At 39.7% G+C, this 26,325-nt stretch overlaps 1 protein-coding gene across 37 annotated transcripts in view; it reads left to right on the forward strand.

The window, feature by feature from the left end:
* The window catches only part of CAMK2D (calcium/calmodulin dependent protein kinase II delta), a 191,630-nt gene that overhangs the window by 150,226 nt on the left and 15,079 nt on the right, over nucleotides 1–26,325 (forward strand). For 7 of the 37 annotated variants that reach the window (XM_075286413.1, XM_075286430.1, XM_075286421.1 and 4 more), the window contains 5 exons: nucleotides 4,285–4,338; nucleotides 5,140–5,184; nucleotides 13,296–13,313; nucleotides 16,735–16,783; nucleotides 24,285–24,599. In XM_075286413.1, coding sequence (XP_075142514.1) covers nucleotides 4,285–4,338; nucleotides 5,140–5,184; nucleotides 13,296–13,313; nucleotides 16,735–16,783; nucleotides 24,285–24,599 — 481 coding nt within the window. The remainder of the gene's footprint in view (nucleotides 1–4,284; nucleotides 4,339–5,139; nucleotides 5,185–13,295; nucleotides 13,314–16,734; nucleotides 16,784–24,284; nucleotides 24,600–26,325) is intronic. The other 30 variants (XM_075286725.1, XM_075286671.1, XM_075286681.1 and 27 more) reach the window with 12 other exon arrangements.

The raw sequence follows: 26,325 nt of genomic DNA on the forward strand, positions 1-26,325 counted from the left end.
TAAAAAGTAACTTCTGAATATACTTTGACAGTGTTTTTGAATATTTTTTGGATCTTTCACATGATGTGATACTGAGTAGGGATTAGTAAAAGGTGTACTAGACACCTAGCAGTCTGCATAAATGTATTGTATAGTACTTGGTACCATGTTGTACCATTTATGTGCACACTGTATGTGGTATGTTTGTGTATTGTAAACTCCAAACAAGTAACTTACTCAGTTACAATGAGGGAAGTTGTGGTTTTTATGGTCCTAAAAATACAGTAGTAAGTGAAAATGGGTTTTTTTTCACATAACTGAATTTCTGTTAATAGAACAGTTACTGTAATGAAATAATTTTTACTAGAAATATGAAGAAGTATACATAATAGAAGTATGGCTATGTTCAGAACACAGTAGTCTGCGTTGGTAATTTGCTAGAAATGTGACCTCTTTTTAAGCCCTAATATACATTACTTGGGAGACTGTTTGCTGATACTCTAATGAAAAGAAAACACTTCAGACCACATCACATATATTTAGGAGACCACAGATTGCAGAAATGTAAAGAGTCTGTCTACTGACAGATCAACCATAGTAAACTAACCACACAGCATTGTAGGACACTTAACACTGATTACCATGGTGCCATTGTTATTGATCTTCTCTGGTTCCTTACTGAGAAATCAATACTTTTATAAATATGCAAATGATTTTGTGTCTGCTACCTTCAGCATAGCTTTATTTGTAAGAGCCTTGGTTCTCCTCTTGCCTCCACACCCCTATGCCTCTTGTTTCTGCCCATATAATTTTGACTGAGATCAGAACAGCTTCTAAGCCATTGGAAAAATCTTCACCTGCACAGTGTGCTTGAAACTTGGCTTGGAAGCTTTGCCAATATCAGCCAAAATCAAACGGATGGTGGGAAGGCAGGAGAACTACATGGACACAGCTTTGCTTGCCAGTTCATTTGTAAATTTATAAAAGCAGCAAATGCCCATAGCAATGGTACCACTTTAATAAGGGTGTAGTGCCCTACAATGCTGTATGGTTGGCTTACTGTACCAGTCAGTGCTGATGTCATCAGCGTATGATCCTAGTGCAATCCATTACAAAATCTACACACACTCTGTCTACATAGTCTCCTATGCATGATCCTAATTCCTAAGTTCTACAGTTTCATACAGTACATGAAAGTATAGACAAGCCTATCACAGCTCCATCTAACACTTCTACAGCTACTTTCCACAAAGTAACCACTCTCTACTCATCTTCTCCCCTATATTATCCCACAGGACATGACCTTTTCATTAAAGTATAACCCTCCATGCCTTAGCACTTTGGATTTATACATACAAAAGCACGGACTCGAGTGGCTCAAACCACTTTATTTGTGTTACCCTATCTCACAAAAATGACTGGACCTCTGAATAAGCATTTTAACCTCTTGTGTTACCCCCTCTATTTCATAGATTGTGAGCTCTTTCGAGCAGGGCTCTCACCCTTAGGGTGAATTCACACTGAGTAAACGCTAGCTTATTCTGAACGTAAAACACGTTCAGAATAAGCGGCGTCTAAAGCAGCTCCATTCATTTCTATGGGAGCGGGGATACGAGCGCTCCCCATAGAAATGAATGGGCTGCTTCTTTCACTCCGTGCAGTCCCATTGAAGTGAATGGGGAGTGCCGGCGTGTACGCTCCGGCATGAGCAGAGCTTGCCGTATACGCCGGCACTCCCCATTCACTTCAATGGGACTGCACGGAGTGAAAGAAGCAGCCCATTCATTTCTATGGGGAGCGCTCGTATCCCCGCTCCCATAGAAATGAATGGAGCTGCTTTAGACGCCGCTTATTCTGAACGTGTTTTACGTTCAGAATAAGCTAGCGTTTACTCAGTGTGAATTCACCCTTATTGTGTGAATTTATTCTCATTACTGTAATGTCTCATTTTGTCTGTACACGTTGGCGCTATATACACAAATGTATTAAACGTTATTATTTATTACTGCTCAATAGGCAAAAAATGTTTGGTTGATGCTGGAGATCCAACTGCTAGGACCTCCATAAGTGACTAAAACAAAGGGGAGCCCCAGTCAGTGGATCAATTCTAAATGTTTGTGACTGGAATGCTACTTTAAGGAATGATTACAACTATATATGTGTTAGTCCTTATAGGATGTCCTGTGATTCCATAGGAATCTGGTTAAAGCTTCATGAATCATAAAGGGTTGTCCACTAAAAGTCGATGCAGTGAGCTCCTCTGAGAGCTGGTTAAGTATTTTGTAAAAAAAAAAAACCCAAAAACCTAAGCTATAGCTATCTGTATGTATCTTTTGTATGGAACGAATAGTTCATGTTAATATGGCTGTGGCTTTTTAGCCAAAATGTGCAAGCATATTCTTCTAGGTGCTTTCTGTATGGACTTTTTTTTTTTTGAACTGTAATTTTTATTAATGGTTTTCCAAATACAATAAAGAAAAGTGTAAAGAGTGAGGAGGAAGGGACAGTCACCCATATCCTCCAAACAGCAAAATACAAATATATCAGCAAACCCAGAGGGTTTATCCAGAAGGAAGAATAAACTGGGAGGGGATGGACAAAGACAGGACAAAAGACAAGGGGAAGGAACAAGAGGAAAGGAGGGAAGAGGGAAACTAGGATCAATAGCCTTGCAGGATACATTAGGCATCTCAAGGAGCCCAAATAGACTGGAGAGCATCAAGAGTATTATTGAGACTCGCCTTGTATGGACTTATAATAGACCATCAATACATTCTGCGGAGTTGGAACTGGATTCCTATGGAGTGACTGGACATATGTTTTTGTACACTTTAGTCCATAATACTTCCTTCTCGCAATAAAATCCATATTTTAGCATTAATATTGCAACTATAACTAGTCATCAAAATAAGTTTAGCAAGAGGCCTAAGCTTAATCCAGCTCACCTGATTGTTGCAGTAGCAACAAGTTACCCCCTATTCAAAGGATAGAGAGAAACTTACTGATCGGTGGGTGTACTATCACTGGGACCTCCACAAATCTTGAGAAACAGGGTATTTTGTAGTCCAGCCTGGTCGTACAGCTTGCACCACTCCATTCAATTGACTGTGGAACGACTGGAGACTGCTATCTCCAATGGTGCTCATTCATTTGAACAGAACAGTACACACTGTAGAACCAGTACCTGGAGTCGTAACTGGAGTACAAAACTTCCTGATTCTCCAGGTCTGAGAGTTTGAGCACCTGTGGGATGCCTACCAATCTGCAAGTAACTGGAATACCCGTTTAATTTTCCCTAGACAGGCTGCTCGCTCACCATTTGGTACCAGTTGTAGGTACTGCAGCAGTGCCCCTTCGACCTTAATGGAACATGGTTGCAGTACACGTAGCCACCGCTATCAAGAATATGGTGAATAACTCAGCACTTGCCAATAAACAATACCAGTAGCTGCATTCCCAGAGAAATAGTTGATCTGCGTGGGGTCCTGAAAGTCAAATCTTCACCTATCAAGATTTGATGGCCTATTTTAATGATAGGTCATTCATGTTAAATAACCCCCTCATTTAACCAGATATACCTTAGGCTAGGTTTACAACTGTGCGCGACCTCCGCCTAGGGATTCTGTTCCCCATTCCACATTAAAAAATGCATTGAAAAAAGCGCTTTTCTCTCTGCATATTTCCGCCCTTTTTAAGGTAAACCCGGCAGACCCAATTATAGTGTATGGAGTTTGCAGCTTTCCGAGGGTAACCACTTTTATAAGTGGATTAGGTTTCCTAAGCAGACCTCCCAAATGGAAACCCGAATGCAGTTGTGAACCTAGCATAATGCTCAAGTTTCTTTTTGCCGACTGATTCCAAAAATGTCCAAGTATGAGTTGTCACTCTCCATCTTTCCCATCTACTGTGAATGTGGATTTCTGACTCTCATTCTGGGATTTTTGCCATGTACTGTATAGCTTCTCATTTTGTATGAAATTTATTTTGCAATCTAAAATATTGTCAATATATTCTTATAGATTGTTGTATAGCGTACAACTGGCAGACATATCTAAAATGAAGATTCATGGCAACCAAGCTCTTTGAGGGTTCTCAAACCTGTCCTTGAGTAGGCCCTCCACTTATTTCCTCTCACTTCTTATAGGAAGGCATTGTATGGCTTGTAAACGTTGCTATCATACATTCTTTGTGTAACTTCTCTTTTCCTTCATAATATCCTGACCTGTACCTCTATTCTGTGATACCACTTTCAGCATCTTACCAGTCTAAGGCTTTTCTTTGTTTCTATTTTCTGAATATCCGCAGATAAACAACAAAACCAACGTAATAACAAGCCCTAAAGATCCTACCCCACCTCTGGTATATTTTTCCACCCCCTTAACTTATTTTAGTATATATATTTTCTGCTTCTGCTTTTCTTCAGTTTTTGCTTATGTTTTTTATGTTGCTTTTCTCAGACCTAAAAGTACTGTTAAATTTTGTTGTTGTGGTTTTGTGGGGGAAGTTCCTTGTGCAGTAGTGTGTTTCTTCAGTAACCAACCATTGGTGGGTATTAGATATACGTACTAGTGGCAAGAATTAAGACACATGCATGTTTTGTTCCAGTGTGAGTAGAGTATGCTTTGTGTTGCCTCTAGCTCTCCTTTTGATGGATGTATCTTGATGTCCTAAGGTAATTACGGATTTCCTTCACCATTACCTGTGTATGGGCATCAAGGGGAGCAAACAAAAGTAATGCTAGGCAACTACAAAATGACCTTATTCAGCTTTATAATATCAGGCATTGTAACAAAATAATAATTCTCCCAACTTTGTAAAGTAAATGGTTATGTGCAGTTCATGCCAGTCCTCTTGCTATGACTGAAGGCTATTATTGTATCTGTGCATTGCAATAAATCCTTCTAGTACCGTATCATAAGGGTCTAGTGCACTACGTAGTATTGTCTGAGCCTCTCTTCACTATATAGTGATACTGAATAAGGTCTTTGCATGCTGCTCTGATAGGTACAGATTTCTTTTCCATCCAGGAACTTTCTGCAGATTCATTCCATGACAGCTCTTCACATGTACCTATTGCTGTCAGCATTCCTTCATAGGTGTATTTCTTTCTGTATAACTATACTTACCAATAGGTACTGTTTTCTCTCTGTTCTCACTCAGGAGCCCCAATCTACTGTAATCCACAACCCTGCTGATGGAAATAAGGTATTGGGACAGAATCAACTCCATCTCGGTTAACAATATGCATATTCATCGACAGATTCTTTCAGACAAGTCTATCCATTGTCTCAGGAAGGCATTCACTAAACCTTCATGTTAAACATTTGTAATGGTGATTATTCGTTTAGTGAATATCTCCCGTGCATATTCAGATACTGTTTGGTCCCCAAAAACATATTTTTTGAGCCACACAGCTTGCTTTCTGTCTCATAACCAGGCTTAAAAAGTACCAATACATCATTTCAGAGTTTTCTTTTTTATTCAACGTTCATTCGTATCCACATATGTATTTGTATTTTTTTTTTTCCTCTTTAAATGATTTTCTTTGTCTTATGCATGCAAAAAATCCATTAATATAACTTTTTCTATTCTTGAAAAAGAAAAAAAAAAACCTGACATTTTTCATCTGCTGTGTTGGTTGGCTGTGGAATAAGTATCTAGAGTTAGAAAAAAATGAGTTTGGCTGGCTTGTAAGAGCTCAACCTCTGTGAAATCTACAGTAAGTTAATTGATCCAGTTAATGAGTGTTTTTATACAGTAATTACTCTTAAGTAAGGAGCTGAGCATAAATGCTTTGCTCAGAATTACAGGCGTAATGACCACTTTGACTCAATGCCCAAATTTCTTGCACATTAATAGTGACTTAGCCAGTGAGCTGTAGACTATAATGTGCCCAGCAGTGAAAGAATTACCTACATCTAAGCCCATTACTAGAGAATATTTGCAGCGAAGGTAACAAAAAGACTATATGGCAAACTTAATACTGTAGTTTTTGGTATAAATTCTCAATTTAAAACCAAATTGTTATGATCTCAGTGAAGGACTACTTTTTCTGTATGTTAAGAAGTGATAAGGAGTTTATGTAACAACGTAAAAGGGGATATGTGTGTGTGTGTGTGTATATGTGTGTGTATATATATACCCGTATTTTTCGGACTATAAGACGCACTTTTTTTCCCCAAAATTTTTGGGGAAAAGAAGGGTGCGTCTTATAGTCTGAAGGTGGCGCCTGGCATCCGCTGTAATAGAGAGGCGGAAGCCGGCAAGTGATAGACGCCATTACAGGTGCCGGGGCCTGAGACATCGCTGCGCTCCTCTGCCCTGCATGAAGCCAGCAGCGGCAGGGGCTCCTCCGTGCCCCCGCCGCTGGCTTCATGCATGGCAGAGGATCGTAGCGATGTCTTAGGCCCCGGCTATCCCTCCCCGGCATCCGCCTCTCTAGTACAGCGGATGCCGGGTCAGTATCCGTGGCCCCTTCTCCCCCGGGGCCGGTCCCCACCGGCCTCGTACCTGTAAAGTTGCAGGCCGGCTCCTGCGCGGCGATATCGCAGGAGCCGACCTGTTCGGGTGACAGCCGGGAGCCTAATGAGGCTCCCCGGCCTGTCACGGCTATATATTAGTATTGCGGCTGGTCTCTATGACCAGCCGTAATACTAATAGACAGAATGTCCCATGGACGGCAATACAGTTGTATTGCCGTCTATGGGACTTGCGATCAAGTGACTGCAGGTTCAAGCCCCCGGGGGGGAATAAAATAGTAAAAAAAAAAAAAAAAAAGCTTTAAAAATATGAAATAAATAAAAGTTCTAAATCACCTCCTGTTTTTTTTCAATACAAGGTGATCTAAGCAATAGATATCCCCCAAAATGGTATAACTAAAAAGTACAGCTGGCCCCGCAAAAAAAACGCTCTATGCATCCCCGTACAGCTGCAGGGTCACCTGTCAATGTGGCCTTGCAGCTGTTGCAAAACTACAACTCCCATATATTAAATATTTTACCAGTTTTTGCTTCAAAATTTTTTTTCCCTATTTTCCTCCTCTAAAACCTTATAGTCCAGTGCGTCTTATAGTCCGAAAAATACGGTATATATTATATTGCTAAAAAAAGATAAAGGGAACACTGAAATAACATATCCTAGATCTGAATGAATGAAATATTCTCATTGAATACTTTGTTTTGTACAAAGTTGGATCGCACAAAAATCATCAATGTAAATCAAATTTCTTAACCAATGGAGGCCTGGATTTGGATTTGCGGCCCTCCAAAGAAATGCCACCCCACACCATTACTGACCCACTGTCAAACCAGTCATGCTGAAGGATGTTGCAGACAGCAGATCGCTCTCCACGGCATCTCCAGACACTGTCACATGTGCTCAGTGTTGCCAATCCTGGTGTTCTGTGGCAAATGCCAAGCGTCCTGCACAGTTTTGGGCTGTGAGCACAGCCCCCATGTGTGGACATTGGGCCCTCATACCATCCTCATGGAGTCTGTTTCTAACAGTTTGTGCATACACCTGCACAGTTGTGGCCTGTTGTAGGTCATTTTGCTGGGTTCTGGCAGTGCTCCTCCTGTTCCTCCTTACACAAAGGCGGAGGTAGTGGTCCTGCTGCTGGGTTGTTAACCTCCTACAGCCCCCTCCACGTCTCCTGGTGTACTGGCTTGTCTCCTGGTAGCGCCTCCAGCGTGTCACGTTGCACCACAGACTGTCCAGGAGTTGTCAGATGCTTTAGTCCAGATCTGGGAGGAGATCCCTCAGGAGACCATCCGCAACCTCATCAGGAGGATGCCCAGGCATTGTAGGGAGGTCATACAGTCACGTGGAGGGCACACACACTACTGAACCTCATTTTGACATGTTTTAAAGACATTACATCAAAGTTGGATCAGCCTGTAGCATGTTTTCCCACTTTAATTTTGGGGGTGACTTCAAATCCAGGTCTCCATTGATTAATAAATTTGATTTCCATTGATGATTTTTGTGTGATTTTGTTATCACATTCAACATTGTACAGACCAGTATTGAAATCAATGAGAATATTTCATTCATACAGATCTAGGATGTGTTATTTGAGTGATTGTAGATTCACACTGAAGGCATCAAAACTATCAATTAACACATGTGGAATTATATACTTAACAAAAAAGTGACACAACTGAAAATATGTTTTATATTCCAGTTTCTTCAAAGTAGCCACCTTTTGCTTTGATTCCTGCTTTGCACACTCTTGGCATTCTCTTGATGAGCTTCAAGAGGTAGTCGCCTGGAGGTGTGTTTGGGGTCATTGTCCTGTTGAAAAATAAATGATAGTCCAACTAAACGCAAACCGGATGGAATAGCATGCCGCTGCAAGATGCTGTGGTAGCCACGCTGGTTCAGTATGCCTTCAATTTTGAATAAATGCCCAACAGTGTCACCAGCAAAGCACCCCCACACCATCACACCTCCTCCTCCATGCTTCACGGTGGGAACCAGGCATGTAGAGTCCATCCGTTCACCTTGTCTGCATCGCACAAAGACATGGTAGTTGGAACCAAAGATCTTAAATTTGGACTCATCAGACCAAAGCACAATTTCCACTGGTCCAATGTCCATTCCTTGTGTTCTTTAGCCCAAACAAGTCTCTTCTGCTTGTTGCCTGTCCTTAGCAGTGGTTTTCTAGCAGCTATTTTACCATGAAGGCCTGCTGCACAAAGTCTCCTCTTAACAGTTGTTGTAGAGATGTGTCTGCTGCTAGAACTCTGTGTGGCATTGACCTGGTCTCTAATCTGAGCTGCTGTTAACCTGCGATTTCTGAGGCTGGTACCTCGGATGAACTTATCCTCCGCAGCAGAGGTGACTCTTGGTCTTCCTTTCCTGGGGCGGTCCTCATGTGAGCCAGTTTCTTTTTAGCCCTTGATGGTTTTTGGGGACACTTTCAAAGTTTTCCCAATTTTTCAGACTGACTGACCTTCATTTCGTAAAGTATTGATGGCCATTCGTTTTTCTTTACTTAGCTGCTTTTTTCTTGGCATAATACAAATTCTAACAGTCTATTCAGTAGGACTATCAGCTGTGTATCCACCTGACTTCTGTACAACACAACTGATGGTCCCAACCCTATTTATAATCCAAGAAATCCCACTTATTAAACCTGACAGGGCACAAGTGTGAAGTGAAAACCATTTCCGGTGACTACCTCTTGAAGCTCATCAAGAGAATGCCAAGAGTGTGCAAAGCAAGAATCAAAGCAAAAGGTGGCTACTTTGAAGAACAGAGACTGTAAGACATATTTTCAGTTGTGTCACACTTTTTTAAGTATATAATTCCACATGTGTTATTTCATAGTTTTGGTGCCTTCAGTGTGAATCTACAATTGTCATAGTCATGAAAATACAGAACACTCTGTGAATGAGAAGGTGTGTCCAAACTTTTGGTCTGTACTGTGTGTGTGTGTGTATGTATATATATATATATATATATATGTATATAATATTTTTATAGCAAAAGGTCACATTGGGAACAATCCCCTGCCATAGTTGTGGTCAGCAGTACAACCAGAGACTGGCTGAGACCATCGTTTCCAGAGTGGCTTGCAACATCAGTATGTAGAGAGCAGTATAGGACCCAGAAAACCTTGGAATGGCTGTGGTGTTGATGAGGTGTATGATGATTATTTTATTTTATGAATCATTCTGCCCCTCTTCTAAAAAAAAAAAAAAAAATGTGATCCCACCATACAACTCCTTAGCAACTTTATATTCTTTGATCCAGCAGAGCCACTCCTTATTCAGTCAGTCATGGCCATCTTGTATCCTTTGGTGTATATTCTACCGGTAAAGCAACAGAGCAGCTAAAATAACCTAATGATATTATTCCTACAACTATTCTAAACATTCAGTTTAAACACATAGTATTTGGTTGCTACACTTTTATTCCCTAGAATTTATTATTTGGAATTGTATGATTTACTCTTTTTTTTTTATCTTTCTCACGCCTGTGATGTCCAACTTGTTTTTGCCAAAAAAAAAAAAAAAAAAAACAAACAAACAAAAGAGAAGTGAACAAGCCCTATTTAATATTACATATTATATTGTCTACATAGACATACGGAGACTTACAAGTCATTCCTGCTCCGCTAGGGATTCTGGATAAAAAAAAATGCAAATCTATTCTCCAGGATATAATTAGGAGAACAGTGCCTCTGTATGCTGCTCTCTCCCTAATGTGTATGATTATCCCCTGACCCTGGTCTATAGTCTCTCACTGCCAAATCAGTATCCCTGCGCTATGCTGACAAAGTCCAAAAGACCGAAACAGCGCTGTCCATAGCTGGGAATCTGTTCCTTTTGGAATAGAAATACTAGTTTGGCAATAAACCCTGCATCATTTCAGTAGGCTTATTAATTGAGTCATGCATGATGTTCAGGGGGCTCCCCCTAGATGGCAGCATACAGAGGCACTGTTCTCATAATTAAATCCTGGAGAATAGATTTGCATATTTTTTACCCATATTATATTGTGGAACACAAATTTCTGCTTTAGATTTAGACAAATCTTTGTTATAAAAAAATAGGTAGTGAACATGATCATATTTGGAATTTGTTATAGAAGAATAAAGAGGTTATTCTATGAAAATGATTTATCCTCTAGCTTAGATGTTTACATGCTGGTTGGTGGGGATCCGACCGCTGATACCTCCATTGTTTCAGAGAACAGGGTGGGGTTTTTTTTTGGGGGGGGGGGGGTTGTTCTTTTTTTTTCTGTCTACCAGTAAGACTATAGCAGTGGATTTAAAAACACCCCTGCCCCATTTGTCTCAATGAGCTTGCTGGAGATAACCTAATACTGTATGTTGGCTATTTCTGACAATCTCATTGAAATGAATGGAGCAGGAGCACCTTTACATCCATCACTACATAATTGGGAGAAAATACACTCCCCTTTCTCAGGACTAGTGGGGGTCTTAGCGGTCTGACCCCCACCAATCAGCAATTTTTTCTGTATCATGGATAGAGGATATTTTTTGTGGCATAACCCCTTTAATGAGTTCCAGACGACAGCCAGAACACAGTAGACTATTCACAGTTTCCTTCACATGGGTAGGGAAAGACAAAGTTGCATATAGAACTTTTTAAGTTATAGACACCATGTTAAACTTGTTAAACCCTATAATAAATCATTGTTGTCCATCATGCAGTTGGATATAATAGAACGTTGGGGGCTGCAGTTATAATTTAAAGTAATTTGATGCATTCACCACTTTATCAGAATTGTGAAATCATTGTTAGCGACGCTTTGAAGTCTGAAATATTCCATGCAGGCTTATTCCGCCACCTATAGTCAACAGTTTGACTATATCCAATAGTTGGGTGGTAGGTTGGAAAAATCTGCAGCAAATATATCCATTTCTTTCTCACTTGGCCAGCTCCTTGACACAAGAAAGTAGAGATTAAAATTTATAGAATCACCAATAGTGTTGAAAAATAAAAACTTTTATCTAGGCAAGATAACCCAGCTCTAGGGTAAAATCTTTATATAAATTCTGAAAATTAGATGTTAAGAAAATCAAACGCTCCAAATGTGTTACAATTCTAGAAGCACAGTGTATAGTATACACAATAACTTTCTACATTAGTCTAAGTAGTTTCCTGCGGATGTGGTTAGTCTACCTTTCAAGAAACTGACAACTTTGAGTTAGCATGGTGCTCCCTTACACAGCGCATGCGGCATGTGCTGATTGCCGCGCCTAAGCTCTCGCATTGAAGCAATAGCAAGTCCAGCCCCAACTATTAGCACATGCTGGGTGCAGCCAGGCCGCACAATGGAGGGGCATCCTCATTCAAACATAGCCACCGTACAGCTGAGATAGATGTTTCAAGGGCACAGTAGTAAACCTATTAATATACTTTGCACCATTCTGTACTTAGTCAGCTATACTAAATAAACTTTCTGAAACTTAGTACTTGGTAGCATTCCATGGGGGACACTTTATTCCTTATCTCATTCATCCACAAACAAGCACAAGAAAAGCTTTTATAAACAGAGCAAGGCAAACCTACCAAACTACCTAAAATATAAACTATGTTTTGCCCAAAAGCAACCAATCACAGTGCAACTTTCATTTCACATTCTGCTTTTAAAAAATGAGAGCTTCACAGTGATTGGTTACTATGAGCAAACCAGACCATATTTCTTCTAACCAGGTAATGTGACCCAATGTGGTTTTCTGCAATGTGCACAATCTATAATACTATATACACTAGGTGGTTTCACACACAGTTTTTTTTTTAAAAGATTTTGCGGCATTTTCCATTCAATTTTGTGAGTCAAAGAGGAGAGAAATTCATTATTCAAGTATTAAAATATTTCTCTTAAATTTGATATACTGGAGTTTATCTTTGGGGTCATGTCTACAATGGTGACAATTGTTGGTTGTATACAGCATGCCTGTATATGCTACTGGAAGGAGACACAAAGTGCATTAAAGTATGTATCAAATAGTATCCTGGATAGACATAGCAATATAATCCTAGATCCTCTTTTGGATTTTTTAACTAAACAACCCTTTTAAATAGCATATTTGTAAATTAGTCCCCCTGGTAATTGCCTGTAAATACCCCCAATCTTATTTTGCATCCTTTTTTTGAGAATTGCAAGTGTATATATGCTTGATAAAATTAAGTGTATGTATCTTACCATTAAAAGGATTCTCCAATCTTATTTTTTATTTATGGCCTATTCTCAGCATAGAATACCTGATTGGTAGAAGGCTGATACCAGGCCCCTAAACCGATCAGCTGTACGACACTGCTTTCTACACCCATCTAGTACACAATACAAGCCTGGAATCAAAAAATCTCCATTCACTGAATAGCGGCCTGGCACCCACAGAGCAGCTGAGCTCCTACTTTTCATATGAACGTAGCTGAACAAGGCCTTGCTCATTTAATTCCTTATCATCCTACATCTTAATGATGTGAAAATATAGGAACAGATTTATTAATCCTAAAATTTAGTGCAAACTAATAAATACAGATGTGTCCACCCTTATCTTTGCATCTTGACATGCCACAACCTGCATCACAACAACTAGGTGGCCACATATTTTATTGGGACCTTTTGTGACAGAGTATCGTGAAATCGTGTGTTCTTTTTATAAAGCTGGCCATCTCAGCTCACCCATCTCAGGATATATTGAACCATGAAGCAAGGTAAGGAAGGACACATCTCTATGGTAGCATTCATTTATAACTGTATGCACTAGGCAACTGTAATGTGTCAACCCTTCCTGTTCTCTAAAAAATACAATTTCTTTTTGTACATGCCCACAGATTTATAGGCATGCACAGGTTAGTATATGATAACTTTCATTACAAAGCATCTAAGCAATGCATTAAAGGGTTTTCCGGGATTACAAATATAGAAAAGTTGAATTTGTCATTTAACTTGTTGTCGGGTGCTACCAGTTGTACATAAGGCCATGTCTGAGGTCGAATAGAGTAGTAGGTTTATCTGTGTCCTATGTGAAAAAACAGGTAATTGTGTGATATCACAATGAAGTGTGATATGATGCAGACAATAGATAGAATTACATACCAAATATAGGCTAAGCTATGGTTGTTTATATAAGTAGGCTTTAAAGTGCCAGTCACATGTAGTGTTTCAATATATACTGTGAAAATACGTCCTCAACACTGATCCCTGGACTGTGCTGAAAAATCTAATGGACCATGAGCAGAAAGGCATAGTCTCTTTACATCCTTGTTTACATGTGCTGCGAAATTGATTACTCAGTCAGGTTATTTTAGGTCCCATGCAGGGGTCCCAGTAAAAGTAGATAGATAGACTGGGAATTTGGAGCATTGCAAATATCCAACTTGATTAATACCACATAATCCCGGAGAAGTCCTTTTTAGAATATAATTTTGTGCACCTTAACTGGATTAGCAAACAACACATACAGTGAATGAAATAATTCTTTGTATCCTTGCTGATTTTGTTAGTTTGCCCCCTAACAAAAACATGAACAGTCTATAATTTTAAGGGTGAGAGATGGAGCTTAAGCTCCCTAGATAAGTTTTCTATGGGATTAAGGTCTGGAGACTGGCTAGGCCACTCCATGACCTTAATGTGCTTCTTTTTGAGCCACTCCTTTGTTGCCTTGGCTGCATGTTTTGGGTCTTTGTCCTGCTGGAAGACCCAGCCATGTCCTGGTGAAGGGAAGTAGGTTGTCACTCAGGATTTACAGTACATGGCTCCATCCATTCTCCCATTGATGCGGTGAAGTAGTCCTGTGCCATTAGCAGAGAAATATCCCCAAAACATAATGTCTCCACCTCCATGCTTGAGAGTGGGGACGGTGTTCTTTGGGTCATAGGCAGCATTTCTCTTCTCAAAATCATCCAGGCGTTCATTGGCAAACTTCAGACGGGCCTGCACATGTGCCTTCTTGAGCAGGGGGGCCTTGCGGGCACTGCAGGATTTTAATCCATTACGGCATAATGTGTTATCAATGGTTTTCTTGATGACTGTGGTCCCAGTCTTTTTGTATTTCTTCAATTTTCTTACTATTGTGCCAATAGTTGTCTCCTTCCCACCCAGCGTCTTACTTATGGTTTTGTAGCCCCTTCCAGCCTTGTGCAGGTCTATGATCTTGTCCCTGACATCCTTAGAAAGCTCTTTGGTCTTGCCCATGTTGTAGAGGTTAGAGTCTGACTGAGTCATTGAGAAAGTGGACAGGAGTCTTTTATCCTACGTTCACATCTGCATTTGGTATTCCGTTCGGGGAGTCCGCATGGGGACCCCCCAAACGGAATACCGAATGCAACTGCAAGCGGTGTGCCAGTGAAAGCACACGGACATAGACTATAATGGGGTCTGTGTGCTGACTGTGCACTGCCCGCACGAATCATGCTGACAGGAAAGTAGATTGTGAACTACTTTCCTGTCCACATGATCCCTGCGGAGATCTGGCGGCAAGCACACGGACCCCATTACAGTCTATGGGGTCCGTGTGCTTTCACTGGCACACCGCTTGCAGTTGCGTTCGGTATTCCATTTGGGGGGTATCCTCATGCTGACTCTCCCAGACGGAATGCAAACGCTGATTTGAACAAGGCCTTATACAGGTGACAATATAAGACATCTCTAATGGAAAGCGTCTAACTGGTCTGTAGGAGCCAGAACTCTTAATGGTTGGTAGGGGATCAAATAATTATTTCTTTATACAAAATGCAAATACATTTATAAAATGTATATAATGTGATTTTCTGTATTTTATTTTTGATATTCTGTTTCTCACTGTTAAAATTAACCTACCCTTAAAATCATAGACTGTTCATGTCTTTATCAGTGGGCAAACGTACAAAATCAGCAAGAGATAAAATAATTATTTCCCTCACTGTAAGATCTTTGGACTGCAACATGTGCTGAGCAAATGTTTTGTAAATGTATAAACCAGTCACTGTATGTTAAATGTTTTGTGCCTTTTTATGGGGTTTTTTTGTTAGTTTTTTTTCTCGTCTGGGTTTCAGGGCCATTTATATAGGGTGACACGCGGCATCTGATTTGTTGTTGATGTTTTCCCTGTGTTAACAGGTCCCGTGATTAAACAATAAAATGCTTGTCTGTCATTCTTCCTTTTTTTTTTTTTTTGCGGGCATAAATATTAATATTTGCTGGCATATAATCTTGTGGAGTAAAAAGGGAATGGATACTGGAGGAAACAATATATTTTTTGAGAACCATTAAATTCATGTTGTCTTGCGTTAGAAAAGGATTTACATACATGAAGCAAGTATATGGACTACAGCAGGGGGCTTCATATGCTGCTGAGTTTAGCGCTTTTTGGGTTATTTTTCTTATGGCTGCTTTGCCTAGTACAAACAATGTACCCTTACTAGAGCGGAGGAGGAGCACAACAATAATAAAATAATGATGCTATTCGGAACTCAATTCTATGCCTGCTTGCCTACATAGGCTTCTCATAAGACTGCTTGTGATTGTTTAAGAATATTGAGTAACTGCAATTTATGTCATTTATTAATGCACCACTATAGGTTCACCAGACATGTCATATCTGCATTCTCATAAATATTACAGTATAATAGCCATACAAGAGAAACCAAAACAAAAGAGTGAGGGGGCCATCATGGTACACCAGGCAATCTAATGTTCAGCTTCACTTTTAAGTGACCAAAGTTATGTATATAAAATCATTCCCAAGTCTTCACTATGATATTCAGTGTTTTCACTAACTGTAGGGGAAGATGAAAGGGTTTAGTATCACCTGCTCATATTGTAACTGACTCCATAAAAAATATTTGGTGACTTGTACTTACTCCCCTAAACAAAGTAATCTATGTAACTGCTCTTGTATTTGTTATATAGTTTTGTTCACTGTCAACTGATAACTAACTGTATTTAATTTTAACGTGTTTGTGTTATTGGGTTCATGTTGCCAAGTTTTCTTCATTGCTTTTGCAATGTTGCAGGTCAATGTTGCCATTATACAATGTTACAGTCTGAGTTCTCTGTTTCAGAAGATGTTTTATTGTTGCTAATGTCAATCTGTAAGCTTGGCAGTGTCTCCTTTACAAATGTGTGCTCTCGAAGTGATATGGTTGAGTAATCTATTGCATTTGAAACAGGTTTGCTCTAAAGTCTTATGGCTATATAAAGAGCACTTTTTCATTTCTAGAGCACATGGCTTAGAGGCACAGCTGTGCCTTCTACTTGTAGGTGTCTCACTGTTTGCTTGCTTGTCCACAGGAATCAACAGAGAGCTCTAACACCACCATTGAAGATGAAGATGTAAAAGGTAATGAATGAATGAATGAATGAATGAATGAATGAATGAATGAATGAATTTTATTTATTGAAAGGTGAATGAACAAACTATTTTAACTTGTTTAGTTGAGACGTGATAAAGATGTAGCAAAGTTTAAAGGATTTTTCCAAGAGTTAGGTTCTCTAATGCCTATCCTTATGATGGCCAATAAATATCGGATTGGTAGGAGGCCAGTTGACTGCTTCTGAAATGCTTAATGTACGCAATATGGGGCCAAAAGCAAGTAGCTCTGGGTTCTGTATAGTAGCTGTGCATTCGTACTTCACCTCAGGTCCCATTGAAGTTAGTAGGAGCTAAGCTGCAATACCAGCACCAGCCACTATACATGGCGTGGCATTAACTGCTTCTGGCCCCGTGTTATGGATAGTACAGGTGTCTGAAGTTAACCACACAGCTTTTTGGTGCACGAGCTGTTGTCTGTCCCTCAGCGGCCACTGGAAAACATCTTTAACACCTTGACAGTACTGTGGCACAAAATGTTAAGTTTCAGCAGCTTTTGTTGTGTTCTATGATAAGATAACACACTGCAGTATCAAGTTAAACTTTGCTACATCTGTATAAAAAACCCTTATTATGAAGGAGAAAGGCATGGTACAGGGCTATAATGAAAGTGAATCTCTCATAACTCAGCAATTCCAAGTTCCTGCTAAGATTTTCTGCAGCTTTGCAAAGAGGAAAGTTCTACCCTGCAAAAACTTAACTGTGAACTAGGTGCTAAGTGGAAAGTTTATGGTATATTCACTGTAAGATCTAGGCTAATGCTAAAGCATCTGAAACTGTGGTGTTCATATTAACAGTACAGATATAAATGTCTGTTACTTTCGCCCATCATAGTATGAAAGCAATGGAAATTAGTGACTGATACAGGCGAGCTGCCTCTGTCTGGGGTCCATCTGCATTCACTCTCATGTGAAAAACACAACAGAAGGTTTCTTCTGTCACCTCACCCATAGGTTCACCCCACTTTTTCAGTACTACTCATCATGGTTACTGTAAATGTTTTTCTTATTCTTATTACCTGTAGAAGCAGTTATCTATCTTTCTAATGTTGCATTTCATTTGGTCCATTGTATACGTTCATGTCGCTTTTCATATTGTTTGACATCACTATGCCAAGTAAAAAACAAAACTATAAATCTGTGTTTCCTCCATATAAAATAGGCCCCTTTAACACAACCGTGGGCTAGGTCAGTGTGCAATCCAGATTTTTCTAGGATAGCACACGGATCCATTCATTTCTGTTGGCCCACACACATGACTGCGTACACTGATCAGTGTGCAGTCTGACAGTCCAGGCCGCAAGCCTCAGGACAGATCTTATTCCTGCCTGGTTTTGAGGCCGTGTTATTCAGTGAATTAATGTGGCGGCGGAAGTACAGTGGGTGCACGGGTGGGATACAGATGATATCCGTGTGCCGTCTGTGCACCAGCCATGCCGTTCAATCACAACCAGTAGCCAGCACACGGTCATGTGCAATTAGCCTTACTCTGGGAAATCTTCTGCCACTTCTATGATTCTCTTATATTTTCAGGTGCTCATATATCTCTGATCACTTCTCCACATTTGTAAATACACTATTTATACAGTATTAGGCATGGGGACACATGTTAAATTGACCCTGCACACTGCCTACTGCCAACTATATATCTATAAAACACATTTATGGAAGATAAGTTAGCAGTTCATTTAGCTCATGGCTTTGGCCATGGGAAGGATAGCAAAAATCAGTCACTGGACTAGAACTGCCAGCCAGTATGATAAATAGCAAGTAGTTCACAGAATAGAAAGAACTACCTCCACTAATACTTCACTTTTATGAATATTCTTAAAACCCTCATAGACGCTAGAAAAAAAATCAAAAGATTTCTAACTGTGAAACCCAAAAATAGTGCACAAACAATGAATATAAGACTAAAAACAATCCTATCCACACATGTTCTTATTATTATGTGGCGGGGAAGGATAAGCCATAAATAAAAATTGTCAGTCGACTCCTGTTAACCATCATATAATTTAGATATAGCACTTTATCATACATATTTTTTGTGCTTTAGTTCATTCTTTAGCTTTTTATTTTTTTGTTTCTTGTAAGAAAATGAGAGCTTCATCTTGCCAAGTGAGGCAGCTGCTGACTGTTTTTTTTGGGTCGGGTATAAGTAGGAAAGTGACTGCATATTCATAGCCATTTCCAATCACTGCTATGGGTAAGTTCACACAGAGTTTTTTGGTCCAGATTTTGACACAGAATCCGTGTCAAAATCTGACTTAAAAAAACGCCTCCCATTGAAATCGATGGGTTCCTTTTTCCGCAAGCGGAAAAAAGAAGCGACATGCCCTTCCTTGAGGCGGAGCTGCGGACGTCCACCTCGCGACACTCCCTCCCGACTAGACCCATTCATCTGGGCCTAATCTGGAGCGGAGTGCCGTGACTGGATGCCAATGCACTGTATGTACTGCATCGGCATCCAGTCACGGGAGGCATTTTTTGGACCAGATTCTGACACGGATTCCCGCGTCAAAATCTGGACCAAAATACCCCATGTACACTTACCCTATGAGTGTTATGAAAATGGTCTAACAAGCAGATGTGGTGGGACGAATATTCCATACACTGTGAATATGCCAATAAATGTCTGTAAGGTGAGAATACCCCTTTAGGCTGCGGACCAACATTGCAGAAAAGCCTCTTTTTTTTCAGTTTTTTTTTTTTTCTTTCTTTTTTTGAGCAAAAGCCAAGATTGCCTTTAATAGGAATGGGAAATATATAGCCCTTATACTTATCTCTACTTCTACATTCACTCCAGATTTTGGCTCAAAGAAAAGCAGCTTTTCTGCAACATCTGGCCACAGCCTTAAGCAACTTTTAGTCACTTTTGTTAAACTACATAAAAACAGCTTTTCAAGCTTAAAGAGGACCTTTAATGTCCTCGGGCACATGCAGTTTTATAAACCGTAAGAAAGCTGACAGTGTGCTAAATTCAGAGCACTGTCTGCTTTCCCGTTATGTGCCCCTGGGGAAGAGATATGTGTGCCGTTACTGAACTCTGCCCATTGTCAGAAAGGCATTCCTGACAGTCTAGCTGGGCTGTGAGGAACATCCCCCTGACAGTACTCGTCCATAGCCTTGTACTGTCAGAGGGGGCATTTCTTACCGCCCAGTGATGACACTGAGCTGTGAAGAACTCCCCCCAGTACTAGTCTATGGATGAATCGCGTCGGGTAGGGGGCCTTCCTCACAGCGCAGCTAAACTGTCAGGAACACCCTTCTGACATTGGGCAGAGATCGGTTACTGCACTGATATCTCTTGTTCTGTGGTACATAATGGGAAAGCCGACAGTGCTCTGAATTCAGCTCACTGTCTGCTTTCTCTTGCTATATACAAACCGATGGCATGAAAGGTCCTCTTTAAAGATTTTGAACACCTATCTTGTTGGGGGTCCAACACCCTGCACCCGCTTTGTGCTCACCTCACATCAGTCACTGACACAGAGAATGTACACAAAACTTCTGCTTTCTATTTAGTGTTCAAGCTGAGTCTTTGCATCTTAGCTCCCATTCAAGTAAATGGGAGCTGCAGTAAACCAGGTCGGCCACGACACAGAGAATGTTCTGGCTCTGTTCTGTGTCCTTCCTGGTTTTGCAGCTACTGTGAACAGCTAATCAGAGGAGGTGCCAAGTGTTGGATCCACCCCAGATCTAATATTCATAACCTATTCTAAGGATAGTTCCTTAATATGTGTAGTTTTAAAAGCTTTAATTCAGACAAATAGCAATGATCAGATCCTGTTGCAGAACTCGTGTATTCGCTGTGAACCTTTTGTTTCAACTATTCCCTTTTTCAAAGACAAAAAATGTGACTAACAAAAAAAATGCTAGATTAAGAACCTTTAAGAATAGTTAAAAATATAAATAATGTAATTCTTGATCCCATACAAAGCCAGCTGGATTACCCTTAGTGTTATAGGGGATTGCGTTTTGCAAGTGTTTCCCGTACACAAAGAGAAGCATCATAAATGCGTCAATTGACTGGAAAATGAATAGAATTGTAGGCTTTTTACCTAATGTGATCCTCGATTGTTTCTTGATGTACTTGTTGATAGTGTTTAGGTTTTAATGACAATGTGTTTAATTTGTGATGACAGTTCTAGTTACAGAAGGAGATTAGTCACTATCAATAAAACAAATTTACCGATTTACCACAAAAGAGCAACTCAAGCTTAATTCTATTTTGTAATAACAAGAATGACATTAATTATAATGTGGTATTTGTAGAATTGCTTGTGTTTTTCCATTGATTTTTTTTCCATGCTGTTGTATATTATTGATTGTTTTTGTTTGAAAATGGAATATAGTTTATGAAACTTAGTATTCTACTGGGTATACTGGCAGAAAACGTCCCTGTGGTACGCTTTTAAATTGAAGCGGTGTTTTAGAGAGCCTATATACTATATATACAGTATCCTATTAATATTATAAATGTGAAAGTTTGTGGGTTTGTGTGTTTGGATGTTTGCATGTTCGGATGTTTGTTCCTCAATCACGGAAAAACCGCTCCACCGATTTGGCTGAAATTTTCCACAAACATAGTTAATACACCCGATTAAATAGGCTACTTTTTGTCACAATAGCGCACATACGTTTGTGCCAGGACCCTCACAAAACCCAAACTCACACCACCATTTCTGCAATCTCACACACTTTGGACCATAGCAAGCCACAAAATTCATATTGCCCTCTACAGCCTCGCCCCTAACCCCACACAATCACATATAATTACACTTTACCACTTTGCCGCTCTTTAAAGCTCCAGAGCAGCCATGTTTGCCGACCCCCACCGCTCTGACAATCTGCGACACCGCCCACCCATGTCAATACCCCTAGGCGGTCTAATAAATGCAAAAAAAAAGTTTTAAAAAAGTAAAAAAAATATAAAAAAATAAATAAAAAGTATTACAAATTCAAATCACCCCCCTTTCCCTAGAACACATATAAAAGTAGTTAAAAACTGTGAAACACATACATGTTAGGTATCCCCACGTCCGAAATCGCCCGCTCTACAAAGCTACACAAATATTTTTCCTGTTCGTTAAACGCCGTAGCGGGAAAAATGGTCAAAAGTGCCAAACCGCCATTTTTTCACTGTTTTGATTCTGATAAAAATTTGAATAAAAAGTGATCAAAGCAATAACATTTCCCGAAAATGGTAGAACTACAAAGTACACCCGGTCCCGCAAAAAAAGACACCCTATACATCCCCGTACACGCACGTATAAAAAAGTTACGGCCGTCGGAATATGGCGACTTTTCAAAAAATAATTTTTTAACACAGTTTTGGATTTTTTTTAAGGGGTCAAAATGTAAATAAAACCATATAAATTTGGTATCCCTGGAATCGTACCGAAACACAGAATACAGGGGACATGTCGTTTTGGTTGCACAGTGAACGCCGTAAAACCAAAGCCCGTAAGAAAGTCGCAGAAATGCATTTTTTCTTCAAATCCACCCCATTCAGAATTTTTTCCCTGCATCCCAGTACATTATATAGAATAAATAATGGCGGCATCATGAAGAAAAATTTGGCCCAGGAAAAATTAAGACCTCATATGGCTCTGGGAGCGGAGAAATAAAAAAGTTATGGAGTTTAGAAGGAGGGGAGTGAAACACGAAAAACGAAAATCAAAAAATGCCATTGGCGGGAAAGGGTTAACTTCAAATACCTCTGTCCCAAAGTCACTATGTAAAGTTTCTCACACCACCGTATAGCAGCTCAAATACAAATTAACTTCAACACAAAAGTCTCACGTATTCTCTGAATTACAGCAAAAACAAGACACAAAGTTACATTTCATATCCCAGACCTTATACACAGTACGAAAACCTTACCCGCGCCTGTATATACCCACTGCTACAATCACCGCAGACGAAGTCGCGGGTACCAGCTAGTATATATATATATATATATATATATATATATATATATATATATCCTATTACTACATATGGCTATAATAGTGTGCCCCCTGCTCATGACTTCTACTATAAAGCAAGGCTTTCTCTATGGAATATCCAGCGTGTCATACATTACACATTATTTCAATAGGCAGCATGTTCAGTTCTCCTATGGTGTTGTTGCAGGAGTAATGTGGAGGGGTAGGTTGCTTTCCTTGGCACCGCAGTTGAATGTTGGGGATTTGTATTTTTGTTAAGATGTCTGTAACTGGATTCCTCCTTGAAAAACCCATTGGTCAATCAATTGGATGCGGCAAAAAATGCTATGTGTTGTTTTGATTTAACGTATGCTATCCAATCACTTATAATTCACATATCAGTGATCCTACATGGATAGCTTATAGTTACTGGCAAACCCTTTTCCAATGGCAGGGGGAGATAGGTTGGTGTAGATCCAAAATAAAATTTTTGATTGAGCAAATTCATGTCGGTTAATTTAAATGACTTATGGTTTTGGTTATTAAGCAGTTAATAGCCCAGACCAAGGTCCGTCTATTGATCCCTAACTCATCATAAGAACAGAGGTTTTTTGTCCCCTTGTTTGAATGGCGCAGTGGTCAAGCACGCACACTGTCACAGTGTTCATTCTCTATAGGACTGCTGAAGATGGCCCAGTAAATAGCTTGGCGATCTGCCTCAGTCCCATAGACTTTGAATGGAATATTGTTCATGCTCATCAACCCAGTCCATTCAAATGGGGACCCCTGTTCTTGTAATCAGTGGAGAGCTCCACATTAGGATCCCCAGCGATCTTCATAAGGAAAATATACAGTATATAGAGAGAAAAAGATAAAGGACATCTGCAAATAATACTCTCCGAATACTAAGCCACAGTGAGAACCTTCTTTATTATTACCAGAATGAAAATACTCCGCATAATGCTTAAGGCTGCATACATGTGATAATACAGTGTGTGTGTAGCCATAGAAAGGAGTGGGTCAGTGGACTAGCCGTAAAAAACACAGTAGACAGTTGTGTTCATGGAGCCTAAAGCTGTTGATAAGCACCTGCAACTTCTAGCTGAAAATCTTTGGGGTATATTTCTTAAGACCTACATACCACACACCATTCTTTATAAAGGACCACCTATGTAAAGAGGTTCAAGCAACAGAATAGAAGTCTTTGGGGGTTTGGGACGGGCAGAGATTTCCCTTCTAACTTGCTCCAGAACTTCAGTATGTATTTATAGGCATGTGCCATGCCCCTAGGTACATCCATGACATAACACATTTATCTGCGTTATCATTTATTTCATTTATCCAACTGTTGTCTACATTGTGGAGAAACATTCTTTGGAGATAGCTGAGACACCTGAACATATTTTATTCTGACATTTTATCAGCTTGTATAATCTTTGTGTATTTCCCATTTCCTGCTTACGTTGTCTCATGGATTTTTTTGTGTTGCACTTTCTATTATTTCATTTTCATTTTCTTCATTCTTGCATGCCTAAAGTACAGCCTTCACAATGGAGGGTAGCACGAGAAGCTTCTTTACAGCTCATCAGTCCTCCTGCTGCTGCTCCTCCACCTCTTTGTCTTCTGTTCCTTCTTCTTCCTCATCTTGCTGGTCACCATCCATAGAATGCCCCAATGGCCGCACCTGTTGCCAGTACCTGCTGAAGATTCTCGTCTCACTATACATCTTCACTTTCATTTGTTCATATGTTGTGTTTCTTTCCATCAATTCCACAGCCAAGTGTACAGAAAATACAAATTCAAAGAGTCATTCGAATGAGTCTGACCCTTCTCAGTGCATTCCTTCATTTGCTCAGTGTAAGTGTAGGAGAGTTGTGGGGTGCATTTATGATGAGGAGCTATATAGTAACAAAAGCAATACCAAAGTTTTATTTAAACTTTGATATCTATGTAAAAGGTTGATCTGTTTGTATTTGTTTTTTGCATCCGTTAAACAGATGTAAAACGTGATCTGAATAGACCCTTAAAATTCAATTTAACATAATCTGATACTATAGTTTATATATACTTTGTGGATGCTATACATGATGACATCAGTCAAGATGAAATCTATATTTATTTACAATAGTAATAAAAGTAAGAGACATGGAGGTCAATTTACTGTAGTTTGCCATTTTCATTGTTCGTCAGGCCATTGTTTTAAGTGCCTGTGGAGTTTTCAGCCAACCAATTTTGACATGGATTAGTTTTTTTTTTTTTATCTATCCTGAATAAGTGTATTTGATTTTTTTTTCACTACCATGGAGGGGTAGTAAAAGTATATATTTTAGGTTTAATAAAATTCTGTTAAAGATTTTCAAATGTATAACATCAAAAAGTAATAAAAGGGTGAAACAATATGTAAAACAGGAAGCTGTGTAGCATCATATTGGAGAAAACAAAACCGAAAATGTAAGGCAAACCGGGGCCGCAGACCCAGAAACAAGAGAGCCAAGAAGGTGCAGTTCAGGCTCTCGCAATAATACGATAAACGAAGAGAGAAAGGGCTGAAACCTTGAAGGAGAGGACTTCCCGGGAACTATTGCTCCCAGAGGAGCAGGTATGAGTAGGATCAGGGAACAGGGAGACACAAAGACAAGGGGTAGAAAATGGGCGACATCAGACCTGAATGTAAGAACTCAAACGCACGCATCCCAAGTTATTAGGAGCTCTAGAAAAAGAGCTAGCGAAATCAGTCGACTTAAAAGTATATATTTTAATTTTATGAATGATCTTTTTCTAACCTTTGTTTTAAAATTTGGTTTTAGTCCAAGGATGTGTTTGAGCATAAATCAGCTTTGTTTTACTTCTCCTCTGTAATTACTCCATTAGCTCTCTACATAGACTTTCCAGTTTATGTGTAGTGTCTTCACCTCCAATTCTTGACAATCACACATTTTATCTACTTCATTTACATTGCTGCAGAATTATTGCAGGTTTCCATGACAACATACAAGTGCTAAATCTGATCAGTAGTGATAAAGCATTGATAAGTGACAACAGCACTCATCTTCTCTAATTTGGGCTTTTAATTTCTGTTCAGTATCAAAGAGATTGTTTGGTTTCAGACAAACATTATTTTGTATAATGAAAAGTTATATCATTTTCCAATATACTCACTATCAATTCCTCACGGTTTTCTAGATCTCTGCTTGCTGTCATTCATTTTACTTGCTTCCAGTTGATAAAAATCAGTCCATATGATATACAGTCCATGGGCATGTGATGAACACACGGGTGCACAGGAATCAGACATCTGCCTGGTAACAAGCTGACTATAGACTGTATATTACAAGATCATGGACTGATTTTTACCCAATGGAATCAAATAGAATGAATGACAGCAAGCAGAGATCTAGAAAACTGTGAGGAATTGATACTTGAGCGTTACCTCACCTTTCCTGGGAATCCTTGCTCCATCCGTTTGTCTTCTTTGGTCGTCTTCTGTCTTGTGACGGAGGTTACGTGTCTCAGACGTCCCTGCTGGGGCCTGTGATTGGACCCCCAGTAGTCAAGTGGGACACAAATGATGTCATTACGCCAG

Source organism: Leptodactylus fuscus, chromosome 1 (assembly GCF_031893055.1).
Source record: "Leptodactylus fuscus isolate aLepFus1 chromosome 1, aLepFus1.hap2, whole genome shotgun sequence".
In the NCBI taxonomy this organism is placed as follows: domain Eukaryota; kingdom Metazoa; phylum Chordata; class Amphibia; order Anura; family Leptodactylidae; genus Leptodactylus; species Leptodactylus fuscus.